Source organism: Lipotes vexillifer, unplaced genomic scaffold, assembly GCF_000442215.2.
Source record: "Lipotes vexillifer unplaced genomic scaffold, Lipotes_vexillifer_v1.1 scaffold134, whole genome shotgun sequence".
Classification (NCBI taxonomy): Eukaryota; Metazoa; Chordata; class Mammalia; order Artiodactyla; family Lipotidae; genus Lipotes; species Lipotes vexillifer.
The window spans coordinates 2470897-2484123 of record NW_006787464.1 but is presented as its reverse complement, the minus strand read 5'-3'; the positions used below and the strand labels follow the sequence as shown (position 1 = coordinate 2484123).

The 13227-nt window shown below is 39.4% G+C and overlaps 1 protein-coding gene across 4 annotated transcripts in view; it reads right to left on the bottom strand.

Annotated features, from left to right (window-relative positions):
- The window catches only part of SGIP1 (SH3GL interacting endocytic adaptor 1), a 204158-nt gene that overhangs the window by 109017 nt on the left and 81914 nt on the right, over window positions 1-13227 (bottom strand). For all 4 annotated transcript variants that reach the window (XM_007460090.1, XM_007460089.1, XM_007460088.1 and 1 more), the window contains 2 exons: window positions 6005-6068; window positions 1028-1052 (listed from right to left, as the gene is read on the bottom strand). In XM_007460090.1, coding sequence (XP_007460152.1) covers window positions 1028-1052; window positions 6005-6068 — 89 coding nt within the window. The remainder of the gene's footprint in view (window positions 1-1027; window positions 1053-6004; window positions 6069-13227) is intronic.

Below are 13227 nucleotides of genomic sequence, written 5' to 3'. Positions count from 1 at the left end.
CCTGCTGAATAGAGCCTTGATTATAGTGTTACCCAATGTCTGATAAATTTCAGTCTACTTTCTTAACATTTCATGGCGAGAACTACATGAATGCAAAAGGCGTCCCAAAGCTAAGAACCTTGAGTCAAATATGGGAGAAAAACTCCTACCATAGCTGCAATTAACACCCCAGTTTAGGTCTAATATTATAAAGGGTGATTTTTCAAGAAAATATTTTTAACTATCTGATTTATTTTCATTCCCACTTCAGCCCAATGAGCCTAATGCGAGTCCCCTTTTTTTTTTTTTTTTCCTTCAGTAACAGCTGTTCTTTTGAACCTTCTGAATAGGCATCTGATTTAGATTTGAAGGAAGTCATTTTAGAAGCTGGTGCAGACTCGCATAAGCACAACTCGGATAAATCCAAGCCCATGCACCACAGATTTCTTTAAAAAGCAAGAAATCTGGTGACCAGCAAGGAATCAGAGTTACTGTTGAATCTAAACCCAGTGGACACATTTTCCTCCTCCAGGCTGTAAATTCAGGCATAAATGGTTTCAAGACTATTCCCTACTTATGAATTTAACATAGAAAATGTATCTGCAGCTCAACTAAAAAAGAGGAAGAGCTTCTTTCAATTTTATTGGATCTCAGATCCATTATGACTTTGTGGCCTCTGCTGGAGAAAAACATTCTCATATAAGGAGCTCTTATATCATTAAATAGGAAACGAAATAACAGTTGATGGTAGCAGCCCCTGCAGGAAATGTCTGGCTTCTGACCCACCATATTGATGACTGGTTTGCTTGCCTACTCTGGGGCAGGGTTTTTGGTGAATGCAATAAATAAGTTTAACTTGACCAAGACTGCATTTATGTCTCATGCAATGACTACAAAATTTACAACAAAAAAAGTTGTAATTGAAAAGTCATTTAAACTAATTTTTTTCCCCTTGCAGAGAAAAAAAAGAAGAAATGGGGCTTTAAGAAATTTAAACTAGCATAGGCTGAAGTGCAAACCTACTAAAAATGGTCATTTAAATACTTACAATTCCATCTCTATCTGGTGAACCTCTGTAACAAAAAGAAATTGGTAGCTATTAGGAAAATGAATCATTCTTGCTACATAGTCTCAAGTATGACAATAAGAATCATTAACCACCTTTCTCCCCCCTCTCACGAGTTCCAACCCCAGTAAACCTGGCTAATGAAAGCCAAATCAAAACAGATTGGTTGAGTGATATTTGAGTGTGGGGTGTGTTTATGTGTGCGTGGGAGGGAGAGTCTCATTAAAAACTGAAATCCAAAAGGCACAAGTTGCTGGTGCAGTGTCTTGAGAGGAGAATTCATTAAGAGCTGTCCCACTCAGCAGCCTTCTATTTAAAACTACCACCAGGAATGCAAACCCATTTGCCCTCTCTCATCTTCTCTGCATAAGTGGTCTTGAATTTCCCCTTATAAGAAGGAACTTCTTATACATATAAGAAGAACTTATAAAACTACAAAGTAGTTTTCAACTTACTTTGAGAATCTATATTTTCTTCCATATTTCTAGAGTTACTGCTCCTTTGATTACAGAACAGGAAATGGAGGGCAATTTTGCTAAATGGCTTGCCTTGATGACTAAAGTCCAGGGTATTTAATTCATGGTGAAGCTAGGCTGCAGTGCTTAAGAATAAGGGCTTTAGAGTAAGATGAATCCAGGTGTCCGGACTCCACCACTTATTAGCTCTCTGACCTTGAACATATTGCTTATTACTTAGTTCTCTAAGCCAGCTTAAATATGATAAGGTATATAAAGAACTTATAATGGTTCCCGACACATACTAAGTATTCAAAAATGTTTGTTTGTTTGTTACAGGTTTTTTCCTCTTCCGTGATGTCTCTACCCTAGGAACACAAAACTGTTCACTTGCAGCCACGTTAGACTTTATAGCAATAGAGGAAGGGTATTATTATTGTTACTTTGGAAAACTGAGCTGCAGGAATCAGAGAAAGAGAGAAGAAAAAGAGTAGTCACTTTATAACTTCTTATATTAATTCTGTAAGGAGCTAGAAAAATATTATTCTATTAACATGGAGACCAGAATTATGCTTAGATGGGGACCTGCATTGTTTGGAAGAAAACCTTAGTAAGTGCTTGGGTGGACTATGAAAGCTTGAAGAGTTTGGTGTGGTTGGAACTGTTCCTTAGCAGGTGGGACCAAGTGACAAAATTGTTTATTGCTTCATAGGGTGGGACAGAGGAGAGAGAGAGAAGTGCAGAGTTGGTGGGACATCTTCTTGACTTCAAGATGTGATTCCCCTTCCCCACCAACACCCCCTTCAAAATTAGCAGAATATTCTACTTGTATGACAAAACACTTGATGGGAGAGCAGCATTTTCCATAATCATTTCTGTGTCCATGTGGATACAGGGATGAATCAGTGATACAGGGGCTAGAAGCAGAGAGGAACCTGATATTGAAAGACCATGGGAGTTGACAGAAATCTTAGGATCTTTGGACATTCGCTGGCTATGGGAAAAAGTTGGTTCAAAGAAATTTCATCTAAGATAGAAAGATAGGAAGAGTCTTAGCCAATAAAAGTTATATATAATTCATTGAACAACTATTGAGTGCTTATAATAGGCCAGGCACTAGGCTAGGGTCAGGAGATAAAATAATGAAGAAGACATGCTCATCATAGAGAGAATGAGACAGGCAAGTAAATCCAGTGGGTTATTATGGTCGCAGTAAACCCAGGTGGTAGGAAAGTACAGAGGAAAGGTACCGACCCATACTCATCAAAGTCAATTTTCCCTAGATTTGTACACTGCAAAAAATGAGCATTTCTTACTAGGATTTCAGCCTCTGCTAAAGGAACTGATAGAGAGGAGATTGCATCAAATTTTGCGTAGGACACATCCAGAGGCACTGATCCTCGTGGGGTTGTCTTTCGGGACAGGTGATAGATGTGGAGAAGACAAGGCTCTGGAGATAGTCCTGGCTGTGGTGTTGCCCCCTATTGGTCCAGGTAGAAGGACATAGCTATAGGGGATCTTAAATGGGAGGCCACTTGGTCTCATGCATATTACAGCTATAGGGATGGCACTTCAAAAATCTTAATCAGAATAATTGTAATTGTACATAGCAGCGTTGGTGTCTATTCTGATCCTTTGTCTTATCCACTGATGGAAATGGGGCTGCTGCTTCCCCGTACGACAGCAGTAAGCATGGTGGTATAGAGCACTAGGTATCGTGCCCAACTGCCCAGGTTCAATCAACTTAGATTTCCTAGTTGCATAACCTTGGACCAGTACTTCACTCCTTTGTGTCTCAGTTTCCTCATCTATGTAACAGCTGTGATAACAGCATATAGTCCATAGGGCTGTTAAAGGATTCAATAAGTTAATATAAATGAAGAGCCCGGAATAGTACCTAGAACATAGTAAACACTCATTAAATGTTACCTAGAATGAAGTTATTATATAAGCTGACCTAGGATGGAGAGTAGAGAGAGAGATTTTAGCAGCCTCAGACAGTGGGGTATGTGTCCTCAGTTTATTTCCTAACCCCCTCTTATTAAGTTTTATACATTTTTAAATATTTTTTTTTTCTTTTTAACAGCAGACCCATTATATTTACTGATTCTGTTTTAAAACTGATCATCTACCAGGGACCCTTTGCCTCTATTTTTAAAAGTGACAGTCACCTCTTGCCACTGCTGCCTTTTCTCTTTTACCGTCCTATTGGTCTTGAATATAATTTTGCCCATCTATTCTTTTTTTTTCTGAGTAATCAAAGAACAGGCGCTTGACTCTGGACTAGAATACTGGCTCCATGTCTTAGTTTTCTGGGTAGCCTTCAGCAAGTTACTTAATTCCTTTTGGCACTGATTTCTCATCTCCAAAATTGAGATATTATTTCTAACCTTATTGAATTACTCTAAGGATTAAAAAGGATATCAGTACATACAAAATACCCTGCACAGGGCCTGCCACTTAGCACAGGCTCTCTCTTTTCCTCTTTCTATCAGCCATTGTAACGTTGATCAAATCAGGAAGCTCTGGTTCTAACCCCACTTTATCTAAGGACACTCAATCAACTGAAGTTGGAACTGGCAGCTACCACAGCAGGTTACTTGTCAACACTCACGGAGTTGCAACAGCCCTGAAAACAGTTTGTATCAACAAGGTTTCAGTGATTGCAGACTAACATAAGCATTACCTAAATCTGAAGGGATAGCACATTGCCAGAACATTTCTCCAGCCTTCTGCAAGAATGATATATGACCCAATTAGAGAGCAGAGGCTCATGAAAAGCAAAGGCTTACACTAAACGTCTTGTCCTTTGACCATCACTGCTGGTGGAGCCAGTTTATAGCTAATTTGCTATCACCTAAGTAAACTGGGGCACTCAGAAGTAAAGGACAGATGCTTGGGATTTTACAAGAAAATGTCTTGTTAGAGTATTTCAGAGAGATATTGGGCATCTGCACAAAGCCATGAAGAGTAACTTCCTCATTTTCATGTTTTTAGAAGTGGTGATGGAAGAGTGGTACTTTGGCCACCTGCAAATGAGCTCAGTCTGCCCTGGGGAGGTTGTTTGACCTCTTTTTCCTTTTGAGGGAGCTTTTTCCCTTTCTAATTTTCTTCACACACCAGAGATTATGTATAGTCAGTTACAGAAACCATCTCAAAGAAAATGGATTTGTTTTCTGCTAATGATGTTCTCCTGAGATGTGTCTAATAGTGTCCCCCACAACACATGGCACATTGTAGGTGGCAAAAGATTCTGTTGACAGACGGACTGCTACAGTGTCTGGCCTTTTATGGAAATTCAATTCCATCTAGTGCAAACTGAGGCCCATTAGAGGAAAGTGTATTCTAAGTCCGTGGAGCTATTGGCAATGCTGAAACCAGAGCCCAGGTCTTCCAACTCTGGTGAACGAACCATCTCCTATTCTGGTTAATGTTTCAAAGTTGGCAATTTCTTAAGAAATAATGAAAATTATATAATGCTCAGGAAAATTTTTTTCTAATTTAATCATTTAGAAAAATTGGCAAGACTAGAGTAAATACAGCTTCCATGAAATAATTATTTACCAAAAGAAAAAACACAAAGAAAAGGTAAGAACAGGGGACTTAAAATTTGATATCTGGACAAAAAATAGCTTTTTACCCCCCAATCCTTTACAGTCTTTGGCTTAAAAGCCTTCAAGGCTTCAAGGTCGCCCACTGCCTAAGGAAGGAAGCCCAGACACCTCAGCCTGGCTGGTACTTAAAGCCCTTCCTATCTGGCCCTGATCTCCTTTCCAGCCTTGCCTCCCACTATTACATTTACGTGTGGCTGACAAGTAGACAGACTGCTCTGTTTAGCTTGTCCCGAATACCTACTTGGCTTTTCCACATCTCTGCTTTGGCTGTTGTCCCTTGGCATGAAACGCATGTCCTCATCTTCTTGAAGGCCAAAATCAAGGCTCCTCCCTCTTTGAAGCTTCACTGATCATTTATTCAAATATGAGCTTTCCCACCCTCCAATTCCCCGGAAATTCCATTTCTAATCGCTCCTAAGGAACTTACCACGTATTAATTTGTATTAGTGATAACAGGAGTAGTGGCTGCTACCATTCACTGAGCGTTTACTAAGTACGTGTTACCACGGTAGTCATAACAAATGTTAGCTCTTTTAGTTATATGAAAGATACTTCAATTTACGTGATAGATATTCTATTCCATGAATTATAAATTCTCAGAGGATAAGGCCACAGGGCAATTCTCAGCACCTTGTGATAAAATTTATGCACGATAAAAATGTACAGAATGAAAAGCTAAAGGTGCGAGATCAACATAACCTTTTTTCTTTTCACCTGTGCCTAAACAACTATTGATTTTTGCATTTTCTAACTTTCTTTCAGGGATTCTTGTCAAATAAGGGGTTTTATAGGTTCATTATTCTGCTATACAGCGGACCACACCAGATCTGCGTTTCCACACGGTCACGGCCCGCTGATGCTGAGCAGGGGTGCTCTCCTTAAGTACATACATAGAATCAGTGTCCTTTTCTTTCTTCCGTATTCCAAAGGCCTTCCTTGTACGTTTTTTCAATCCTGTGGGAAAACAACAAAAGGTCAAAAAATCTATTTTCTATCTGAAAGTTCCTAGCAACATTCAAGTGAACATATTTTTAAAGTTGCAATATATTAGTTAAATTTGAACGTTCAAAAACCCGTGAAAGTTTCTTCATGTGTATGCATGTGTATGTGTGCATGTGCATAGGATTCATTATTGTTTTTCAAGAGATGTTTATCAAGGATATGGCACTGTAAGTTCTTAGCCCTATGAGCAATGTAAGAATATTAAAAAAAAAATGGAAAGGAGATCAGGACAAAGTACAGTAAAGTAGGCAAGCTTTTCTTATTGTTAGCCATCGCCCAAATTGGCGCCATGCCAAGAAACCCCATCACAGACTTAGAAGAACAGTAATTTCCAGGGTAGGCGGATTCTTGACACTAGGATAGTTCCAAGACAGAGATTATGTAAACCATACGAAAGAGCCACATTGGCCTGACACTTCTTTGTATCCCATATTCCCAGTTCATCTGTTTCTACTTCCTCAATTCGGTGGCTATACTGGATTCTCTGAACATCCCCAGTATCTGTTCACCTGTGTCTCTTTTCTCTTATGTGGTCCTTGCCACTGGCTGAAATGCTTCTCCTGTTTTGTTGATATTTACAACTTCCATATGTGCCTTCACAGCCCATTCAAATGCCCCCTCCTCTGTGAGGGCCTCTCGATCTTAGTGCTGTCACAACTGACTATCCTGTGCTCCCCCAAATGTTGCTGTTATATGTATTACAATATATCAAAGCATTCCACTTATTAGTTCCTATGTCAGTTTCCCTCGTAGACTGTAAGACTTTCTAGGACAGAGGCCAAGGATACCCTCTGTATGTCCTCTATGCAAAGTAGAGGAACCAGATAATATTTGTTGATTTAAGATGTCTTCCGGGAAGCATCATTCAGGTGGTATTGGGGTAAGAAGGCTCCTTTTCTTCCATCCTGGACGAACCAAGCCTACTCTTGTGTCTTCTATTCTTCTCTTGTCAAGGCTCTGTCAGGGATTCCTATCTCCCACGTGTCCTGTAATTACATATGTGGCTTGTGTGTTTCTCATGTTAGTGAGTATTATTCAAATATACCAATGCCTATATATTCAAAATCTTAGACTTGTTTCTGGTGGTTTGGAACTTCATCCTGACAAATCAGAGCTGGAAGAGTCACTGACGTTCAGGATTTGTTTGGCACTACCAGGTGGATCAAGGGGAAAAACACTGACAAAATCAGAGATTTGATGACATCCTTTTTTAAAACGTGAGTCAGCCCAGACCACTCAGATGATCTGAGTCATTCATTATCTGGCTCTTAGGATACTACGCAAATATCATCTCCAAAGTGCCTCTGTTTGTCTAATTTTGTATTTGAGCAGTCATTCCATTTAAGATGTTTAGGTCTTTAAAATGTCAATGTTTGTTTAAAAAACAATCTCCTCCCACATTAAGCTATTCTCCATTACCCTCCACATGAGGACTTGATAGAAAACTTATTGACATTTAAAACTACCCACCCATAATATTTAGGAACACCTTCTCTCTGTTCATTTTTAATTTTGATTGTGAAAAACTTCTTTCTTCTCACCTGCAACGGCCATATCTCCTTAAAGGGACAAAATATTGTAGTTAAAATCATCATTTTCCTCCTATAATTTTTCTTGGGCTTCAAGTCTCTTAATTGGCTCCTCCATGCTTCTAATTCAGCTTTGGAGTCACAATGAATGCTATCTTCACCAGTCACTACTGGTTTTTATAGAATTATAAACCAAATGCTATTATTATCTTATGTTTTTCAAATTATTTTCTGTAACTGGACCATGAGACAAGAGATAGCATGCCCTACCAAACAGATGAGAAAATACAGACAAATGCCAGTAATTCTTGTATTAAATTAGTAACAGAACAGGCAATAGTAATTTTCCATAGACTCTGTCCTGTTTTTGACCACCAAACTTGGATAATAGCCAACACGAACTAGGTCATGAACGTCACGAGTTGCCCATTTTCCAGTGAAAAGTGCCCTGGATCAGGCTTCAGGAGACAGAGTCCATTCCCAGCATCATTTCTAATTGTGTAGATGAGTATGAGTTACATTCTTTTTGTATTTCCATCTCTCAGCGTACAACACATCAGCCAGTAATAAGGAATGAAAGAATTTGCATATGTTCACAAAATGCAATGCCATTCTGTAGTTTTAGTTTCACTGAAAGTCATACTTCCCATATGTAAAATACATTCCCATATATGGAATATAAATAGGAATACACTAGAGATGTGACATTCCAGAAAGACAAAACTAATCAAATTATTGAATAAGAAAAAACACTGAAGACTTTTCCCCCTTGAAAGGTGGAAAGATGTGAGTTTAGAAAAGTATGAAGAAAACTCTGAAAGACTAAAACAAAGTTATGAAATATAAAAGTTATTCATATCTTAACAGCTTTTTGAGAAGACCCAGGAAGAAACAGTCATACCAACCATGTTAAAAGTGAATGGAGAGGTGTGGTCAAGTGTTTTGAGAGTTTATTTAAAAATATTCAAAGAAATTCTTCAGAAGAGAGCAAGGACAGTCAAAAATCTTACAGGAGTAACAAGTTTAAGACACTATGTCTGGTAACACGATAAGCTTAAAAAACAGTATATCCAATGATTTTTCACTTCTGACTCCAAAATAGTGTAACTGTTTTTAGGCTGGGTCATGAATTTTTGTCAACTATTTCTTTACCAAAAATGGGAGGGAAAAAAAATCAAGTGCCTTTGAGAAATGAAGTAAATAACTTTTCCCGTGCCAATATCAAAACAAAGAGATCTAAAGAGAAAGAATTTTAAGGTCCTGATGATCTGGGGCTAGAACAGTTTTCTTCCAAGCTATGGAATTGAGAACATCCTCCTGTGTGCATGCAGAACTGGGTCAGAAGTCTGGCCTGTTCCTCTTAGCGTCTCTCCACCTAATTTAGATTCTTTTAGCTTCCATCGGTATTATGGGAGAAGCTAGCAAAGTCTGGGAACAACAACAACAAAATTAAAAACAGACTGAGCTTTAAGAGGGTAGGAAAGCTTATTTCAAAATAGGTAGTCCTGGATATGATGTTACAAGGTAGTGAAATAAAGAAACATGCAGAAACTGACAATAGTGACAGCACAAATATATATAGTAATATTTGTAGCTATCATTACTGAGGCCCAACCTATAGGCCAGGTACCAGCTGCTTTGCATATGTTGACTCATTTAATTTTCTTACAAACCTTGTGAAAAAGTAGGAGATGTTTTCTTTGCAAATGATGAGCCTGAGGGTTCACCTGAGTTAGGTTTTATTTATCATCATCTCTAGGGAGGAAATTGGAGGCTCCTTCTCCCTCCATGGATCCCCAAAGTACTTCTGGACTCTGTCCTAAGTTCCTTCATACTCTCTCCCTGGGGCAATTTCATTCACTTACATGGTTTCACTTTCCATCTCTATGCAGATGAACCCTAAATCCATAGGTCAGATCCAGTACTATCTCATGAGCTTCTGGATATACAGCACTTCTTCTCATGCTCAAACTTCTACAAATAGACATCAGATTTCTTTGAAAGCCTTTAGGTGCCTATATATATATATGTATATATATATATATATATATATATATAAAATCAAACCTCTAAAGGTATGTCCAATTGATTAGTTTACAATTATTTTCTGAATAAAATCCCCCTTAAAATGAAATAGTTCTCCATGAACTAATGAATGGATAAACAAAATGTGATGTGCCCATACAATGGCATATTATGCAGTCATTAAAAGGAATGTGATACTGACACATGCTACAACATGCATGAACCTTGAAAACATTATGCTAAGTGAAAGAAGCCAGATACAAAGAACCACCTATTGCATGAGTCCATTTATGTGAAATATCTGGAGTAGGCAAATTCACTGATACAGAAAGCAGAGTAGAGGTTGCCAGGGGTGGGGTAGAGGGGAAATGAGGAGTGACTGCCTAATTGGTACAGAGTTTCTTTTTGGGATGATATAAAAGTTCTGGAACTGGATAGTGGTGATGGTTACCCAACACTGAGAATGTACTGAATACACTAAACATAGCCAGAATGGTAAATTTTGTCATGTGTATTTTATCACAAAAAAAAAGAAACAGAATAGCTCAAGGCAGATTATTCTGTGACCAGAGGGAAGAAAGATAGCAGGGAGTGAAAAAGAAAAGAAAGAGACAAGGCAGATTGGCTTAAAAGTTTGGAATCTTTTTTTTCCTTTTTCTTTATTCGTTTGTAAAGTTGTCAAATATTTAGTTAAGAAGCTGGGAGCTATATAGTCACAAATCTGTGTTCATGATGACCTTCACCATCGCGAAAGTGATATGTCTGCAAGAATTTACAACTACAACAAAACCTCCAGCTTTTCTTTCTCACGTAATAGCTGTTTACAAAAAGCTTGTCATGAACACATTTTTATGTAATGTTCCTTTCAGCTTTTCTCATCAGATCACAATGTTATGTTTTTTTTGTTTGTTTTTTTTTTTTGCAATACGTGGGCCTCTCACTGTCGTGGCCTCTCCCCTTGCCGGACGCGCAAGCTCAGCGGCCATGGCTCCGCGGCATGTGGGATTCTCCCGGACCGGGGCACGAACCCGTATCCCCTGCATCGGCAGGCGGACTCTCAACCACTGCGCCACCAGGGAGGCCCACAATGTTACGTTAATCCCTACTAGATGGTAAGCTCTGTGAAGTCAGCCACTCTACTATGTAGATGCCTGTCTTTATTTTCACTGCCCCATAGTGTTTCACGAATAGAACATTCCTTAAAATGATTTACTCAATTGTGTTAAAATAGAGGCATTATTTCTCACCTTCTTTTCAGACTGCAAGTCAGGCCATTAGAAGCTTATGAAATCAATTTGTTAGGGTGAAACTTCCATTCGAAAATGAACTAGAAGAGAAAAACTAAGTGTGCATTTGCCTGTAGAAAGGATGAAGACTGTATCATGAAATTCTTGGCCTCAGCTGTGTGGGTGGTGAGTGTCTGCAAACTGGGTGACCATGTAAAATATATTTCTTATGATAGCTCCAAAAAGTCTGAAAGTCTTTAAAAAAAAATAAACCTTTCTTTTAAAAGTCTTTTAAATTTAAAACACAAATTACTGTGTTCACTATATTTTTCTCTGAAATGTCTCCTAATTAATTAAAAATAAAGATACCTTCCTGACTTTGAGTATACGACTCCGCAGGTGAGGAAGAAATAATACAGCAAAAAATTACCTTTATCAATTTCCTTCAGTCCCAAGTGTAACTGTTCTATAGAGATTCACTAAGCAAACACTAAATTCTAAATTTGAGCCTTTAAATGTTACAATGAAAACAGAACTTGTCAGAGGGATCTTCCAAAACAGAAAAGTTAGCCTCTATACTATATACTAATTTTAGGTAAAACATCAAAATCTGATACTCAAAAGAAATACAGGGTTTTTGCTTGGTTGGTTTCACATCTTCTATTTCTTAAAATTATAATTGAAATATTTTTCCCTAAAAATGAAGACTAGTTCTATAGATGGACAGATTGAGATAACAGTCCTGGAGTTGAGTCCAAAACAGAAGAAATCAAGGTGTGAACATCCTGTAGGCAGGAGCTGAGGACCAAACTCACAGAAGATTCTGCTGGCCTTCACAAGCTGCTCTCCTGCCACATAGGAGTGAAAGTGGAGAGTCCTGCCAATACCTCCTCTTTTCTCTCCTTGTCCTGAGTTCCTACCATTCCACTGCTAGCTGGTAAGACAACAAGAAGAGGTCAAAGGTAGACTGGTCACCATCCTATCAGCATGTTGGCAGCAAACTGGTTTATCTCCAAGATAACTTAAAGGGACTGGGATGGGAAGAGATATGGCACTATATTTTATTACCTTCCTCACTCATGTCGCAGTCTTACTTACACACTGCTTTCACTAACAGCTCTTTATTATGGTGTTAAAACCCCATATAAGCATTTTGCATTTAAAATTGATGAAAAGGCGTCACTTTTGCAGATCATGTTCCTGGGGTATACTTGATCCTTCTTCCCACGTCTCTACAAACAGTGCTTTTGAGCAGAGCTTGGACCAGTCATGGCCTGGGCACAGAGCTGGCTCTAAGCGTGACCTAGAGCTTTGGCAGAAAGATGAGAGGGTGGCAGTGACAGCTGTTTGGGTCAGTATGTAAGACACAGTTCACAGAGGAATGCACACCATCTTCTCGTGTATCTCCTCCAGAAGCATGAAGATGCCCCTCCCAGATACAGAGCAGGAGACGTGGTGGAAGGGAGCAGAAGGACTGCTTTCTTTGGAATCCAAAGATCTGGAATCAAATCGTTTTTGTTTTTTTTGCGGTACGCGGGCCTCTCACTGTTGTGGCCTCTCCCGCTGTGGAGCACAGGCTCCGGACGCTCAGGCTCAGTGGCCATGGCTCACGGGCCCAGCCGCTCTGCGGCATGTGGGATCCTCCCGGACCGGGGCACGAACCCGTGTCCCCTGCACCGGCAGGCGGACTCTCAACCACTGCGCCACCAGGGAAGCCCTGGAATCAAGGCTTGGACCTCTTCCTGGCTGTCATTTGCAGCAAAACGTATAGAGAATCTGAGAGGCACTGTGTTACTTTCAATATAAGATTCATGTCCTCCCAGGACATGAGGTTTGGAGGAATAGCCTCAGTTTTTCTCTCTGTAATCCCTAGGAGTGAGGGGAAGGCAGCGCTGGTTCACTGAGTCCCCCATACGTGTCACGCACTATGCTAAGCATTTTCACAAACTAACACTTTCAACAAGCCCAGACGGTATTACTAACCCCTACTTTACGGATTAAGAAATAAACTCAAAGTGATTAAGTTCCTTTTCCAAGATCACCAAACAAACAAGTTAGATAAGACCAAGATTTTGAGCCAGGTCTGTATGCCTCCAAGCCAAGCGACTTATCGGGTAGCCCCGATGCTTCTCTCGGTACCCAGGGCCATGCCTAGTACACGGTGGACACACCATCCATGTTTGTCTAACACCTTTTTAAAAATCCACTGAATGTTTGTATAATAATTAAAAGAAAAACCAAATGACTTTTCTGGATGTTTGCAATCTACATTCCATTGATGTTTAGTGTTTGAATATTTATTTGTATATATGGAGGTATCAGGGAAAGGGA